The sequence below is a fragment of the Mastigoproctus giganteus genome, chromosome 6 (assembly GCF_048544385.1).
Source record: "Mastigoproctus giganteus isolate SK-2022 chromosome 6, ASM4854438v1, whole genome shotgun sequence".
Taxonomy (NCBI): domain Eukaryota; kingdom Metazoa; phylum Arthropoda; class Arachnida; order Uropygi; family Thelyphonidae; genus Mastigoproctus; species Mastigoproctus giganteus.
This window is the reverse complement of record NC_143580.1, coordinates 43,485,366-43,502,277: the sequence shown is the minus strand read 5'-3', so window position 1 is coordinate 43,502,277 and position 16,912 is coordinate 43,485,366. Positions and strand designations below refer to the sequence as shown.

The 16,912-nt window shown below is 33.4% G+C and overlaps 1 protein-coding gene across 1 annotated transcript in view; it reads left to right on the top strand.

The window, feature by feature from the left end:
- Positions 1 to 15,608, top strand: part of nrv3 (sodium/potassium-transporting ATPase subunit nervana 3) — a 101,293-nt gene extending 85,685 nt beyond the window's left edge. The window contains exons 5-7 of the mRNA XM_090375926.1: positions 3 to 178; positions 8,127 to 8,240; positions 14,187 to 15,608. Of these exons, the coding sequence (XP_090232052.1) occupies positions 3 to 178; positions 8,127 to 8,240; positions 14,187 to 14,426 (530 nt within the window). The 3' untranslated portion in view covers positions 14,427 to 15,608. The remainder of the gene's footprint in view (positions 1 to 2; positions 179 to 8,126; positions 8,241 to 14,186) is intronic.
- Positions 15,609 to 16,912: the final 1,304 nt, after the last annotated feature.

The window sequence follows — 16,912 nt, the reverse complement described above, 5'->3', positions numbered from 1 at the left end:
AGCATCTTATGGCAGTAACAGCTTTGGGGAAAATATCATAACCTGTACTTCTGACCTGCGGCCAACAGAAAACAAAGTATGCTATTTTCCTTTCGATCGCATTAATGAAAATTGTACTTCAGCCAAGAATTATGGTTATTTTGACCGTCGTCCGTGTGTCTTAATCAAGTTAAATAGAGTAAGTATTCAATTCTAGGTTCTGATATTTGTTAAGAATAAAGATAAGAAAATCCTGCCTTAGTAGTATAAGTTAGTAACTCATTAATCACCCTTCTTTTTGAAGCTTCTAAAGTTATTATGAAATCAAGGTGATAAAAGAAAATTACCATGTTCAGATGAGACCCTTAGAATTTTTTCTCACACATTATCCATAGTACTCAGCTGGAAGCAATTAGTGTATGTTTTACCTGTGTTTTGCTGGATATAAAGTTAAACAGTTATGAAACCATTAAGGTTTTTTTTTTTTTTTTTTTACTAGAAAAAAACTGATGACCTAAAACTTTGTCAAACTATGGAAAATTATCAAAAATCTGAATTACTGAAACTGTTAAACGTTAAACTCTAAAACTAAAAATGTGCATGAAAAGATATGAGGTGCATTCAAGTTATGAGATCTCCAGATTTATTTCTCATAAAGTAATGACACTTGCCTTACTTTTCAACATAGTCTCCTAGAAGCTGCATGCATTTTTCACACCTGTTTTCTTCCAAGCTGTGAAGGCTGCAAAACTTCCTTTGGTAGTATGTTCAGCCCACTGTCAAATGGCAGAAGCAGCTGCTTATTGGCTAGGAAATCTTCTGCCATGAAGAGTACCCTTCATCGTTGGGAACTTGACCTTGCACCAGAAGTCACTTGGTGCAAGGTCAAGCAAGTATGGAAGATGTGGTATAATCTCAATGTTGTTTTCTTTAAAAAAAATTTTGCGCATTTTCAGATCAGTGGTATGGAGTATTGCCCTGATAGAAACAAATGATTCAGTCTGTGTGAATATTTTTTCTGAAGTGCTGAGAAGAACCTTACTTTAGAACTTTATATGAGTTCCCTCTCACTGTAGTGCCCTTGGGTACACAATGTGTAAGGATTATTCCATCAATATCCCAGAAAACAGCAACCATCATTTTATTTTCACTTGCTGCAGCACGGAACTTTCTGGGTAGTAGCAAATCAGTGTGCTTCTATTGGGTAGACCAACATTTTGTTTCTGGATTGAGGTGTGGAACCTATGTCCCATCTATTGTGACAATTGAGGAAAAGATCCATTTGCTTCACACAAGTTGACATGTTTGTCTTTTTGTGTGTCTTCTTGATGAGTGAAGGATATCATTTTAAGTATTATAAACATAGTACAGGCACTCCCTGGCTTATGTAATACTCGACTTACGGAAATTCGACTTTATGTAAGTTTTTGCTGACCAGTGCAAACTTTAAAAAATCATGGAAATGTATTTTGCATCCCATAGGAATAAATGGAAATATCGTAATGTGAACCCAGTAACACATTGTTTTTAATAATTTATTCCAATACCTCGGAAGTTGAAATTTTCACTATTTAACTAATCCGTCTCTCTAAAAGGTCATTTTTATAATGGAAATTGCACTACACTTTCATCGTTATCGTATGTTCCATTGTAAGAATCAATTTTGAATACCTTTGTGATATTTTTCTAAAGCACACATAAAACAATAAAAACAATTTGCACTTTCTGGTTTATTGGGCTTTTCTGTTAGAGCAATCTATTATAAACTGGTAGTAAACTCGATCTTATTGCATTTGCGATAATACCGATAACTGGTGAAATCTTCATTCCTATTTACTTATTACAGTGGTGAAGGGAAAGGGACCAACGGAAAGTGCAAGTGCTGGCAGTGCTAGGAAATGAAACAAAAATTGATTTAGAAATGAAGATGATTAATTAAGAAGTACAAAGCAGGACAAAATTTGTCATGTATTGCATGGAATTAGTTCTCGCTGCTTCAACAGTGAATACTATTCCAAGGGACAGTGCACGTACAAAAGAACACGTCAAAGGATCAATGCATTTAAGATCAGCGGTGATCACAAAACAGCATTCAGGTGCTATATCGAAGATGGAAAAGCTATTAATAATATGGATGGAAAATCAGATTCAGAAGCAAGTGCCCCTGAGTTCAATGGCCATTCAAGCAAAAGCAAGAAGTATTTATGAAGATATTAAGGATAAGTATGGTGAACCCCAAGCCAAGTTCGTGGCAAGCAACAGGTGGTTTAATAGGTTCAAGCAATCCGCTGGTTTCCAAAACATTAAAGTATGTGGTGAAGTCGCCAGTGCTGATTTTGCAGCTGCATAGAAATTTTGTGGTGTGTTGGGGAAAAAAACCCCTTCTAAATTTCCACAGCCCTCAACTTCTGCAGCGGCATGCTTATCAGCTGGAGAGTTAATTCTGACAGCGATGCTCGAAAGGTAAAACTTGCTGACATTATGCCTGTCTCCTCTCTCTTTTTGTAATTTTATAATTTTGAAATTTTTGTAATTTTCTACACTTGTCATTTTTCCTGCGCATGAGATAAAAAAAAATTGAATAAATAATTCTATTTACATGTTTGTTGATCATTTCTTTTTTGCTTCAATCAAATTCAGCACACATAGTTGCGAGTGCTGCATAAACATTTAGGGAAATTCCAACTTACGTAAAATATGACTTATGTAATTTGTAGATTTTAGGAATTTTTCCCCTCCTACCATATCTCAATTGTAAGATATTTTAGAAATTGTTCTGAAATTAGAAAAGGCCCTATCTCAAAATCTAACGTGACTAGGGCATGGCACATTTGTAGTTAGACACAGGAAAGCACTTAGCTTCTTTTTCCTAATGGAATAAGTAGAATTCAACAGTAGCATGAATGCAACTCTAAATTGGAGCTGTTTGTCATCCTTGTGGCTGCTAGTTACTTTCTCTGTCACCTGATTATATCAGTGCTAAAGGCTGTTACAGACTCCATAATGTCTTAAGAAAACAGTTTGTTTAAATTCAGTTGTTAATATTAACAGCTGTTTTAAACAAGTTAGTTTTCCATAGCTGTTTGCAACTAATGCAAATTAGTTACTTTTTTCTTGTTGTCCTAATGAGATGGAACACTCAGAAAATACAACAGAAGGTTCTTAATGAGATATCTAGGGTTGCTGTTGCTATGGCATAGTTGTCAACAAAATGTGCTACATATTTTTTAGACATTCCACTTGTGCAGCCATGTGGTTATTGCAATGTGCAGGTGCTTCTTCCTTTTCTTTAAAAGGAGAAAAGGTGATGAATGGCATTATGTAGAATAGCAAATCTGATGCCTTTTGTATTGCCTAGAAAAAAGAAGCTATTCAAAAAGGTTGGTATTGAGATGATAATTTCCACACCTTTCCTCATGGACTTAATAGTCTTAATGAATTGCATCACAGTTTCATCATGAAACACCTGAAAGAATTTTGGTAATGCTAAAGTCAGATTTCTTTCTTGAAAATTCCTTAAAAAAAAAAAAAAAAAAAAAACTGATGAGACTCAGATTGATGAATTTGAATTATAGTAATTACATTGTTTACAGGGAAGACAGACATGACATGACAGAAAAGAAGGAAAGATCATGCTTCTGATCAGAAAACATTTGGTTCAAGAAAAGTATATTTGTTAGATGGGGAACATAAAAATAATATTTAATGATTCTAGCATTATATAAAGAATGGAACAAAAATACAGTAGGAATGTACTACTGACAAAGCAAATGCTTTAAGTATGATTTTCTGTGTATGCAACGGGGTCAAGCATATCAGAATGTCTTCTTATGGGAGAGAAAAACAAGGCAGTACAAATATAAAATTTTAGGGAGTAACTCAGAAGATTTGGTCTTATTTTACTTGGGAGGTAATTTCTTCTAGTGACCTATAATAGCATGGTTATGGCCACTGGAATAAATTACCTCCTGTGGCTGAAGCAGAGAGTTTTTCCAGAGTCTAAGGAAGGATTGATTAGGAGCATATCTTGTTTACACATCCTGCTTTTCTACATAATCCCTGTCTTTTTCAGTAGATTTACACCACTTGGACACAAGGGCATTTCTTTGTTCGCCTATTGGAATTGTGGCAGTCTGATATGCTCACATACTTGGTTCTGAATTCAGTTGCACTTCTGTCAATGATATCTCCATGTTAACGTTTTTCAGACATTTTGTGAATATTCATCATTGCTTCTTCTTTCCCATTAAAAATGCTGTCACAACTTTATTTAGTGTATCTTGTTATTGGTTCAATTTTGAAAATTGCATCTAGTATTTTTTCTTAAACATTCAAATAGATTGAATGTTTAAGAAAAAACATTCAAATAAACATGTGGGATAAAACTATTTCAGCGACCCTCATAAAAGAAGTTATAACTTGTGGAGTTGAGGTTATATATCTAAATTAAATATATATTATGGCAAAGGTAAAGAAAGCAAACACAAGAACCAAGGCAAACCACTAGAAACTTACTGGACAAACTAGTTTGCTGCTACCGCAGTTTCTCCCTGCATTCTCAGTAAACAACAAACAGTGCGTGTTATCGGTATTGGCAGTAGAAGTCGAGAACAATATATTGATTGACATGTAGGCATGACAGATAATAACATCACAGCATTAAGTGATTCATTGACGTTATACGTATATATATATATAAAGACTTTCTTTTCCTATTATTTCCTAACTTAACCTTTAAAATTAGGTAAGGAAACCTTTCCTATTATTTCCTAACCTAACATTTAATGTCAGGTTATGAAATATAATGAAAAATAAAGAAACCGTTTCCTTTTTTTTAAGGTTAGGAAACCTAACCTTAAAAACGTGCACATAATTCAGTAATATGGTTTTTTTTTAATAGGAAAAACACTCATGAACTCCAATAATCTGCTTTTAATAATGAGAAAAAACTAATCATTACATTGTCTGTCATGCCTACATGTCAATCAGTATATCATTTTCAACTTCTACTGCCGCTACCAATAACACGCACCATCTGTTTATCAAGATTGCAGGGAGAAACTGCAGTAGCAGCAAACCAGTTTGTCCGGTAAGTTTCCCTAAGTTTGCTGTGTTCGTGTTGGCTTTCTTTACCTTAGCTGATATTATTTTCCATGTATATCAGTAGAAGTTTTATTATGCAAAAATTCTGGTTCTATCATCATATTAAGTAAATTAAATTGTAGCAATGGTTCTCAACTATTTTTAAACTTTAGGACCACTAAAGAACTTAAACTTTTGTAAAAATGGAAGTGTTTTAAACAAGAAAATATTACCGTTCTCACCATCAAATGCAACACTGGAAGTTGAACATAAAACCAGTGTAAATTTCCTTGTTCGGCAAGGACAATAACAGGTACTTCTTGCATCCATGACAGCTACCAGCCCTAACTTCACACTCAGGCACATTCATGATTCTCACATTGGTTGGCCCAGGCAGTGTCATGCCATAGTACTGAACTTAGCCACAGTGATAGTTTCTCCTCATCGCACACTGGAAACTTCTAGTTTATGAAGCGTGTCCTAATTGCTCGTACTGTGAGCCAGCCTTCACTCCACCTTCCATAAGTAAAAGATGCAAATAGATAAATATGTAAAATTCTTTCTGTTGCCAGTCAAATAGGAAGTGACATTTGATAAAGTCAACCAAGATAGTATGTCTCTCTTTGTCAACTTAGAATTGACAAAAAAGAGACATACTCCAAAATGCCAATGAAATGATGTCTTCTTTATCAGTTTAAAGTTATCATGAACTTGGTGAGTTTAAAGAAAAATTAAAATGAAGTCCTAATGAAGGCTGCTGTAGCTACTCATCCCAGTGCCCTGAAGAGATAGATGGATGGTGCATCAGCAGTCGAATTTCTTATTCTACTTCTTCCCAGGTATTTTCATTTCTCTTTTTATATACTAGGCACAACTTCCTTCAGCACTTAATTAGACAGACCCTCATAAAAGAAGGTGAAGAAATGAAGGTATGTGATTACTTTAAACTGGAAAAAAGAGACATCTCTCTAGCATATGCGATATTTCACTTCTGAAATTTCTTTCAGTCATTTTATATGTTGGCACATTTTGGCCTATGCTGCCCCTGTGCCCTTAAACACTCATAGCAATACCAATTTTATATGTAGGCAGACTATTTCCTTAAAATTAGCATTACTGTTGACAAACTGTAAGTTGGCAAAGAAGAGATATGCTGTCTCGTTAGACTTTTTCAAGCTTTACTTTCCCTTTGGCTGGCATCAGCAGGAATATTATATGCATCTTACTCTCGCCAAAAGTTCCTTTATGATTTAAATGGGTAAGCATTGTGCTGTGTGGGTGACACTATCTCTCTGTTGTCCCTGCTTTGAAAACTCTGCCCTCAATCATTATCAGTTCCCATTCAAAACACCTTTCCCTTGCAGGTCTGCAAGGGCAGAGAGAGAGCACCAACCCTAGTAATACATTAGAACCTCATAAATCTAGCATCCTTTGAGACCTAGCACATACCACATTTTTGAAAATTCAGTTTTTTTTTTTTTTTTTTTTTTTTTGAAGCTTATATATTTCTAAGTATCCATGGGTAATTCATTATTTTTATTTGATAATACAATGGCTCTGATCCCAATAATTTCTACAGAGTAATAGCTGCCAATATTAAGCCAAAATGTTAACCCATTACTTGCCAGCTGGGTAAAGTGGATAATATATGCCTAAGAAATGAAGGTTGCAGGTTTGAATGCTGTCGGTGATATGGGTGTTGTGATCATATGATATTTTTTAATATGAAGTATAAATAGTGCAATATGATTTCAGCAATCAAATCACCTAAAAAACTCCATGCATATTAAGTACTGTACTAGTATAAATGAATGATTTGATGCATTGAAAATACATAATAACCAGTTTATGTAAAATAAAAAAATTGGTGTTTGGAAATTATTAATTTGAAAATAAATCCTAAATCTGGCACCTATAGTGATATATATATATATATATATATATATATATATATATATATATATATATATATATATATTTTTTTTTTTTAAGTCTGCCTATCCTGTTTTTCTTTCTGTCCTTGTATGGTTAACTACCCTATGAGAAATATTCTAGAAAAAAGTACAGAATTTTTGAGGTTCTACTGTATTCAGTTTGGGCTGAATTATAAGAAGCACAGATATGGCAATATTTCAGCCAAAAAAGCAAATATAGATACTTACTCACAGAAATTTCATGTTTATAAGGAGTACAGTAATTGTGAGCTTCATGGAAATAAGCAGGAAATGTGCATTTTTTTAAAAAATTAAATTAGTTGGTCAAAAGTTTCCGCTAAAAAAATAAAAAGACCGCTAACTTTGAATGTACAGCTGTACATTTTTAAACTCCTTGCAGCAGAATCTGCTTCATATTTGAAAGATATCAAACTATTGTTTGTTATAGCTAAGTTTTTCAGTGTTAAATTGAATAGAATAATAATTTTTTTAATTATAATAATTGCTCAGTTTATGCTGTATTAATTTGTTGAAAAAAAATGAATGAGGCACAGACATCCATGCAGTTTGATTGTTAAGGTAGTGAATAATTGAGATGGGAAAGTTTTCTATTGTGCAACCAAGAGTTCTTTCACACACCTTTGTCCCTAAATAATACAAATTCTCTGTTTAATTTTCTTAACTTTTTTTTTTTTTTTTTTTGAAAATTTAGAAAAGTGCTATAACATTTATAAAAGTAAAAGATTTCAGGAGTTATTGGATTGTATTGTTTAATGGATTAGACCAGCATTTCCCAAATTGGGGTCTGTGGACCGTGGGAGTCCATATACCAGTTCCAGAGGGTCTGCTAAAGGTTTAGAAGGGGGGGCGCGCGCGCGCGCACACACACACACACACACACACACACACACACACACACACACACACACACACACACACACACACACACACACACCTATGTATGTAGGGGTCCACAAACTTTTTTTATTTTTGAAGGGTCTGTAGATCTCAGTACTTTGGGAGCCACTGGATTAGACTATTATCTTTTATGTGTATGAATAAATTAGTTCTTAGTGCCATATTCTTCTCTTTTATATCAATATTAAGTTAAATATTGTTCATTATATTTAGATATATGGTTGGATACCTGAGCCCTACCAGGCTAATGAGTTACCTGAAAATATGCCTGCATCTCTTAAAGAGGTATATGATGACCAGCATATTTGGATAACATGTGAGGGCGAAGTAAGTGTTAATATTTTTAAAAACAATGTATTATTTTGAATGTTAATGAAAGAAATTATTAATTATTTTAGCTTTCATTTCTTTAATTCACTGGACAGTATATAATGAATATGAGGACCCAACTAGTTATTGTTAACCATCATAAATCCTTGTATTAAACATTTTCAATATGAGATGGAGGTTTAAAATGAGTCTTGTAGTTGTCGTCACAAATTTTCTGGATTCTGCCTCTTATAATTCATATATTAGTAAAATATATAAGAAAAATGTATAAGTAAAATATATAAGTAAAATAATAAGAGGAGTTTACCTCAATATAGTGCGTAGAACACTTCTGTATGATACCCTCCAGAAATTAAAACGGAAAAAACAAAAAAATCGACAACTTACCGGTACATTAGAGCAAAATATAAATAATTAAAAATTAAAAAAATTAATTTAAAACAATTAAAAATCAAATTAACGCAATCAAAAGAATCTAACGAAAATATTCAAAACGATTTTTCTTCCTGAAGCTGACAACGCTTTTCGACCGTATGTCGTGATCACAGGAATGAAAATTACCGAATCGGGTTAAACCTGTTACTTAAATAGAGATTATTTGTCTTCGCGCATGCGCGTAAAGGTCCACACATCGGAGATCAAATATGGCCGCTGAACATTAACAGAATTCTCGTGTAATTTAATTTCAACGGTTTCTGCAATTAATAGTCGCATATAATTACGTTGAACGTTAAGTATTTTGGCTTCGTTAAATAAAAAAGTATGTTTTTCGTTAATGGCACGAAAGGCTAATTCTGACGCTGCTGAACGAGAAGCACGAACTGAGGCTTCATGTTGATTTACACGAATATTAAGAGAAAAACGGGTCGAACCCTGATAAGACGAGTCGCAATCACCGCAAGAAATGTTGTATACCAGATCATTAATTTGTGTTGTGAACGCTGAAAGATCCGAGCGATTGTTCAGTATAGTGTGTAACTTCTGTATTGGCCTAGCTACAATTTTAAATTCGGTATCTTTAAAGAATCTGTTAAGCTGTTTGAGCCACTGTTCAACATATGGGACAGAAATAAAGTATTTTTTGATATTACTATTGTAATATTGTACTATTTGTTGATTTGTTGTATATTACTGTTGTACTATTGTTGATTGGTGTAGTATTTTGTATCCTATCCTTAGCTTGTACCCTAATTCGGTTTATTGTGGTAATGGAATAACCCCTGTTTAAGAATCTGCTAGTTAATATTTGTATTTCTGAGTCCAAAGCAGATTCCATCGTTGAATATTTATAGGCATTAAGAAATTGATTAAAGATAATCGATCTTTTGTAGGTGAACGGGTGATAGCTATTATAATGTAGAAGCATACCGGTGTTTGTAGGTTTTCAATAGATGCTAAATTGTATTTTATTCGAGTCCCGGGTAAGCGTGAAATTTAGAAAGTTTAATGACTTAGTATCCGTATCTTCCCTTTCCAATGTAAATTTCAGTCTAGAATGTATTATTAAACCAATGTAAGATGTCTTGGATAGTATTACTATCAGTAATAACTAGAACATCATCTAAATACCTCCCATAGTATGTGATACGGGTTCGAAAAGGTGTCAAATGTATCTGTTCAATCGTTGAGAGATAGATCTCTGATTAAGCCACTTAAGCTCAAACCCATTGGTAATCCAAAAATTTGTTTGTATACCTTGTCTCGAAAGGTGATGTAGTTAGCTTCAACTAACAGTTTAATTAAGTGAAAAATTTCCTTAATGAGTAGCTTCGTATAATTAATCGGTGTCGAGTTTTTATTTAACATATCCCAAATAATATCTAATGTGTATTCAACGTTTACATTCGTGTATAATGAGGTAACATCTAGTGAGAATAAATTGTCATTGTGGGTGACAATTTATTAATGACAATTAATAAATTAATTGTTATCGATTATCCTTCAAAATATTAAGTGTTAAATTTTTATTTATTATTGACTGTTCAATGGAATTTTATTCTAACTGCTACAGTACCACATCATCCCCAGATGTTTTATGTTAGTTTTCAGTTACTGATGGGTAGTGTTTTAAACAATGAATCCCATGTATAATAGGTCATTTATTAAACACTATTAGTATTGATTTGTTAACAACAAAGGCAGCACATTGTTGCCCAGGTACACTACATGTTCATAATTAAACATCCATGATCTCCAGATATTTATTTTTCAGAACAATTAAATAGAGTAGTATACACTAACAACCTTCACGTATTGGAAGAATTAAAAGTCATTATCAAGTCAGAAATTTCAACGATAACAAACATCATGTCAAGTTTCATCAGACATGATGAAAATAGTATACTCTCCTTCCCAAAGATTTCATTTGGGAAGGAGAGGATACTATCAACATTTATTTCAATCTATATTGTAATTATTTAACCAAAATTTTAATTTATTAACCCAAGCATGGTACTAAGTACTATAAGTTCTAATACTTCTCGTGTTTGGGGTTTTCATTAAAAAAAAAAAAAAAAAAAAAAAATGTACTTATAACAAAAATAGAAATAAAACTTATTGTACCCAGTATTATTCTTCTTCCTCCTCCTTAGCTTTCATCCCATATGGTACTGGGGTCAGCTGCTTTTTCTTTATCCTCCATATTTTTTCTGTTCCCCTACCCCTTCTCTTTTTTTTCTCACTAACTTCCATTTCTACAATCCTGTTTCCAGTATAGTCTTTGTCTGTCCTCTGTGCATCCATACCACCTGAATCTATTTTCCCTTAATTTACCCCAAATGGGTGCTATTCTCAAACCTCCCCTCCATACTCATTCTTTGTCTGATCTTTTTTGGTTACCCCACATATTCATCACAACATTGTCATTTCTGTAGTTTGCATTTTCTGCACAGTCCTTTAATGTTGGCCAGTCCTTGCTGCCATGCATCCTTGCCAGCATCACCGTTTCCTGTGATATCAAAATAGTGGAATTCTTTTACTGGTGGTCTGATCCTCAGCTAATTACTGTTATCCTTGTCCATTGCCACTCTAACGTACTTCTGATATTCCTTGCTTTCTCATTTCTCTTGGAACTCTGTGATATTCCTTTTTCTAAGTCAAAAATGCATGTATAATTATTGTTGTTTCCGTTTTCCTTCATCATCCACAGTGCTGACGCTGTGTTCACTCCTTCCATAAATCTGTATCATCTGACTAGTTAGCTGGTGCCATGGTAATTACTACAAACTTGTATCTCATTTTCTGTTGCTCACTTCTTCTCCGCTCATCGCTTATTGAAGAAATGTGTGGGCCACTGAACCCTCTTCTTCCTAATATTTTCCAGACTTTTACCAGTATGTATGCCATCCATGTGGTCCTCCTGCTTTATTTATTTTCATTTTTGTGAGTACTTGTTGGATTTCTTCTTGACTTTCTACCATTCCTGCTTACCTCTTCTGTCTTCCTTTTTTGTTTTATTCATTGAAGAGCTCTTTAAAATATTCTTTCACATATTTCCTGTTTCTGGTATAGAATGTGTCCAGTCCTGTCCTTAATATGTTTTTCATAACTGTCATATCTTTTGGTCTGCACTGTACAGTCTTGTATATCCTTTTATACCCTGCCCTTCCTGAGTCTAACTTTTCATGTAACTGCCCTTGTGTTCTTGCCTTCATTTCTTCAATCTTCTTTTTCATCATTTCCTTTACTTTTTTATACCATTCTTTATCTTCCTGTATTTCTGAAATTTCAATTTCTGGGTCTTCTTTATTTTGAAATAAAGACTCGTTTCTTTATTTCACCCTTCTACTGCTTCTGTTTGGAACTTCCAGTATCTCTGCAGCTCTCCTCACTTACATGCTCTTACAATGTCTCCCATTCATCATTTTTGTCATGCTCCTGGGTCTTCAGTTCTTTTAGCTGTGGGCCTATTATCTCTTTAAGTTCTCCTTTCAGGTTCCACCATTTAATGTTTTCTCTGTCTGTCATCCTAACTATTACCATCTCCATTACTGGTATCCTGTGTGGCACTGCTAAACACTCTCCTTGTATGACCTTACAATCTTTGATTTTATCTAATTCCAATTCACCTAAAAGTAATTGATTTATGTGCTCCTTCTCCTACTCTTATAAGTAATTTTGTGTTCTTCCTTTTTCTGAAGAAGGCATTCACTACTGCCAGGTCATATGCCATATCTTCCTCATCTCTGGTCCCATACCCTTGTCCTTCCTATATTCTTTCGTATCCTGACCTGTCCCTAACTACATGCAGCACATTCATGTTTCCTTCCACTATCACTTTTTCTTTCTTATCTAGGTTCTGCAACAGGCTATCCATATCCTGGCAAAATTTCTTTTTCATCTTCCCTTCATGCCCATGCTGCAGTTCATGTGCATTGACTATGATTATTTGATCTGTGCCAATTCTCAGTTTTACTGAAATCACTATCGCTTACTGTCTTCATTTCTACGTCGTCCTTCATTTATTTTTATACTATCACTCCATATCTTCTTGCCTTTGTCCCAAAATAAATCAGCTTGAAACAAATTTCTCTTGATCTTGCTCTATTCCATCTTGTTTCCTGCACACATGTTATCTGTACCTCTCTCCTTTTCATACGTCTATAAATTTTCTACTTCTGGTCATGGTCCCTACATTTCATGATGCCATGCATAGGGCTCTCGTTTTTGTTTTAACTCTGCATACGCTTGTCTATTTCCCACATTGCTAGGTTTGTGAGTGCCACTAAAAATGGGGGATGCTCTTTCATTCATATTTAACTGAATAAAGAGAATCTCATATTAGTAGAGAGAGAGAGAGAGAGAACAAAAAATGAAGGAAAATTGTTATTAGAAGTAAAAAATATGCAGGATATTGGCAAAATGGCACCTCCGTAGCCAGGTGGGCAGGAGCAGCAGTGCATAGCACACGCTTCTTGATTAGACCGGGATTCGAGCCCATGATCACCAAATACGGAGGATACGGAAAGGTCAGGGATTGACCACCGCATATCCCCGGAGCAATATGGCCTTAGTTGCTAATGCTCCTAAAAACCAAACAACAACAACAACATTGGCAAAATAATGGAAATACTCAAAGAATAATATATCTGGTCATCATATCCATGTTTAATGACATGAATTGAAGTTTTATTTATTTATTTATTTATTTATTTTTTTAGCCCTACTTGATAGTTATGATAGTTGATAGTTGTGTGCAGTTTTTGCCAATCGTATTATAAAGTTTTTAATTTAATAGAATAAAGAAACACCATGTCTGGTAAAAGAAGTTCATTGAATCCTAGTGCAATATTCGGAGGATGGAATCTGGTAAAAGCTGCCCTAATGTGTGTAGGGCTATGAATATGCCCCCATCGACTATTACCACAGCTATGAAGAATGCTAATAAAATAAAAATATCGATGCAAAGTGGTAGGTAAAATATTTGGTGCCCGGAACCTAACCCTGTGATTTCCGATTGACTCCGTTATATAAAGGGTTCCATTTGCGCTTTTCCCCGCAGGAACCTAACCGCGACGTAAATCGAGGGCTACCTATACTTAACTTACTATGATTGGCTTTAAGTATATGTAAAATATGAGCTGAAGTATCTTTACCCAACTTTTGGTAGTTTTTATGTATAACTGCCTTTTATTGGTTTGTGTTGTACACCCAGCAATTTAGCAAGCAAGTATATACCATAGTTGCTGATAATATTTTATGTATTTTAAATAATAAGTATAAAAATACCGCTATAAAAATAAATTACTAATTTTTTTTTTTACTTTATTTTTTTCTTCAATTAAAATTAACACTGGTGATATGAAATTGGTATAAAAAAGATTTTGTCATTAATTTCTTCACTTGTTTTATATATATATATATATTTTTTTTTTTTTTATTTTTTTTTAATTTTTTTTTTTTTTTTTTTTTATTTATTTATTTATTATTATTTTTTTCTTTCAGAATTCTGCTGATAAAGATAACATAGGAGCTTTGGAATTCACTCCATCCCAAGGCATACCAATATATTATTTTCCTTTCACCAACCAGCCAGGATATGCTTCTCCTTTTGTATTTGTTTTCTTTAAGGAGGTTACAGCTGGAGTGCTGATTAACATTGAATGCAAGGCATGGGCAAAAAATGTAATTCATGATCGAGCAGATAGGTTGGGCAGTGTACATTTTGAGCTGTTAGTTGATTAATAGTTGTCTAAAATGCCTTTAGCTTTGTGTCACCTACATTCCCTTCCTCCTCCTCCTCCTCCTCTCTCTCTCTTTTGTATTCTCATTTTTTTTTCTCTCTTTACATGGACCATACTGTATAAGTGGTATTTATACCAAAAGCAAGTTTATTTTTTATTATTTTTTTTCACTTGTGTTTGTTTAACAGTTAAGGACACATTCCTCTCATCGTGAAATGTTGAAGATTATTTTGAAGTCCAACAGAAAAATCAAGATTTTTGTTAAAATTAAATTTTTTGCATTTTCTTCAAACAGTTTATCATTCATGGTGATATTTATTGAATGTGTAGATAATAAGAAGAATAATTTACAATTTCTTTCTATTCTCTACACCATAGACATTTCAGAAGTTTATATTTTATCTGAGAGAAACAAGTGTAGAAATTTGTGTAGTGTATGCTTAATGCTGTTAATTGAAAGAAACTATTTAAAATTTTTTTATTCTATCATATAAGTTTCAGGAACCACTGGCTTTGCTTCTGTATGGTAGGCAGACAGACATATATAAAGTGTTGCCACATTTATTAGAACTTCAGGCCTAAAGATGTATATAAAACCTATACAGTAATTTATCTCTTGTTTACTATAACAAAAGTTGTCCAGCTCTAGTTAGTGTGCTCTTGAATACTACACACTGTGTGCTTTAGTTGTATAATTGTTGCAAGTAATGTTCAATTGGAGTTACAAATAGCTATTCAAACTGCAGAGTTTTTAAACATTTATAAATTTGTTCAGTATAAAACTGCACTTTACAGTGCTTCATAAACATAGAAACTGTCAAGTTACTCAAATGTTTAGATTATTTTGGGACACAACAATTTTGCAGTATTTGAAATGGTAAGGTAAAAATGGTGAACTGGTGTGTAAAATTTGCTGGATGTGTTGTGGAAAGTTTACTATCTAAAATGTGTTGTTATATATATATATACATATGTACACACACATGTACATATATATATTGTTGTTTTTTGGGTGCATAAGCTCTTTGGAGGAGTTATGTAGTATATGAGAAGGAGAGAGAGAGAGAAAGAGAGCTGGTAAAAGATAGTTTATAGGAAAATATAATTTGAAAATACGAATTTTTGTGAAATCTCAGAAATAACAGGAAATATTTGTATATACATAAATAAATATATATATATATATATATATATGTGTGTGTGTAAAAATAAAAAATGAAACAGTGGAATATTTTGAAAGGTAATTATTTGAGAGTTAGACTGCACAATTTCAAAAGCCAAAAGCATCCATCAAGTTATTGGAAGAGTGAGTTATATAACTGGATTATGGCATAAATTTTCAGCCACAATCATACAAATCTTTATTGTTATGATTTATCTTTCAACTTGTCTAAGTGTAGTGTATAGATTTAGATTTGAACAAGAGATCTGTAGATATTTTACATAGGACCCCTGACAAAGCTGTACCGTGTCGATCTGTAGAAGAAAACAAAAATAGCTGGGTTTTCAAATTGCCAATTAAGTAGTCTTGCACTTCTTCGTATTATGGTGTTAATTAAGGCAACTACGAGTGATTACCGGCAATAAATTGAGGTTAGCCAGCATGCTGCACCTATGCATGTGACAGACCTCATGTTGTTTGAGGTGCCACTGCCATGATATACTATTAAGAACCCTTGAAAGTAGTATAATTCCTTCTTTGAAGGAAACCACACCTTTCATGGTTATGCCACTTATTAAGTGGCTGTGTAAGATTTGTACGTTGCAGAAACCACCAATAAAAGTTTAGAAACCCGGTTGGCTGTTTATTTTATGAATGAGCACAAGAGCATACAGCAGAAAAGTATACCTGCATAATCTGCAAGCTGTGACTTGACTCAAAGGTGGAATTCAGAAACTAGATTTAATACAGTAAACCCTTTGCTTTAATGGAGCTTAGTTAAAAAAAAAAAAAAAATGAAATAATGGACAGCATCCAATGAACAAACTTCATTTTTATGGGACTTGGTAACATAACTGCCTCAGTTTGGTGGTATTTATCATTAGTTAAAATATTTTCACAGTAAAACAAAGTGCCAAGGAGGCAAGATTTTCTCTATCACTAGTTAAACAGCCTGCTGAACATGTGACCTCAGTAGGAAGTTACCTGAACCTCTAACAAGTTATTGAAATCTCTTCAGACTGAATAAGTTGTAATTTCCATACTATACAAGAATACAATACAACTACTATATAACTTTGCAAAATTTCAAGTCCTACTCCACACAATAAGTGCATATTTAGTGCAGAGTCCTTACTTCCATATAGTCCATTAAAGTGAGGTTTGACTAGTAAAAATATTGAGAATACTTTCAGTGAATGCTTTATTATATTATCAATTTTGTTTTTTAGACTAGCTCCACTGCTGCTATTTCAAAAGACAATATAATTTTATAATCATATGATCAGATAGTTTACAGATACACATGTGATAATTAGTTTTTTTTT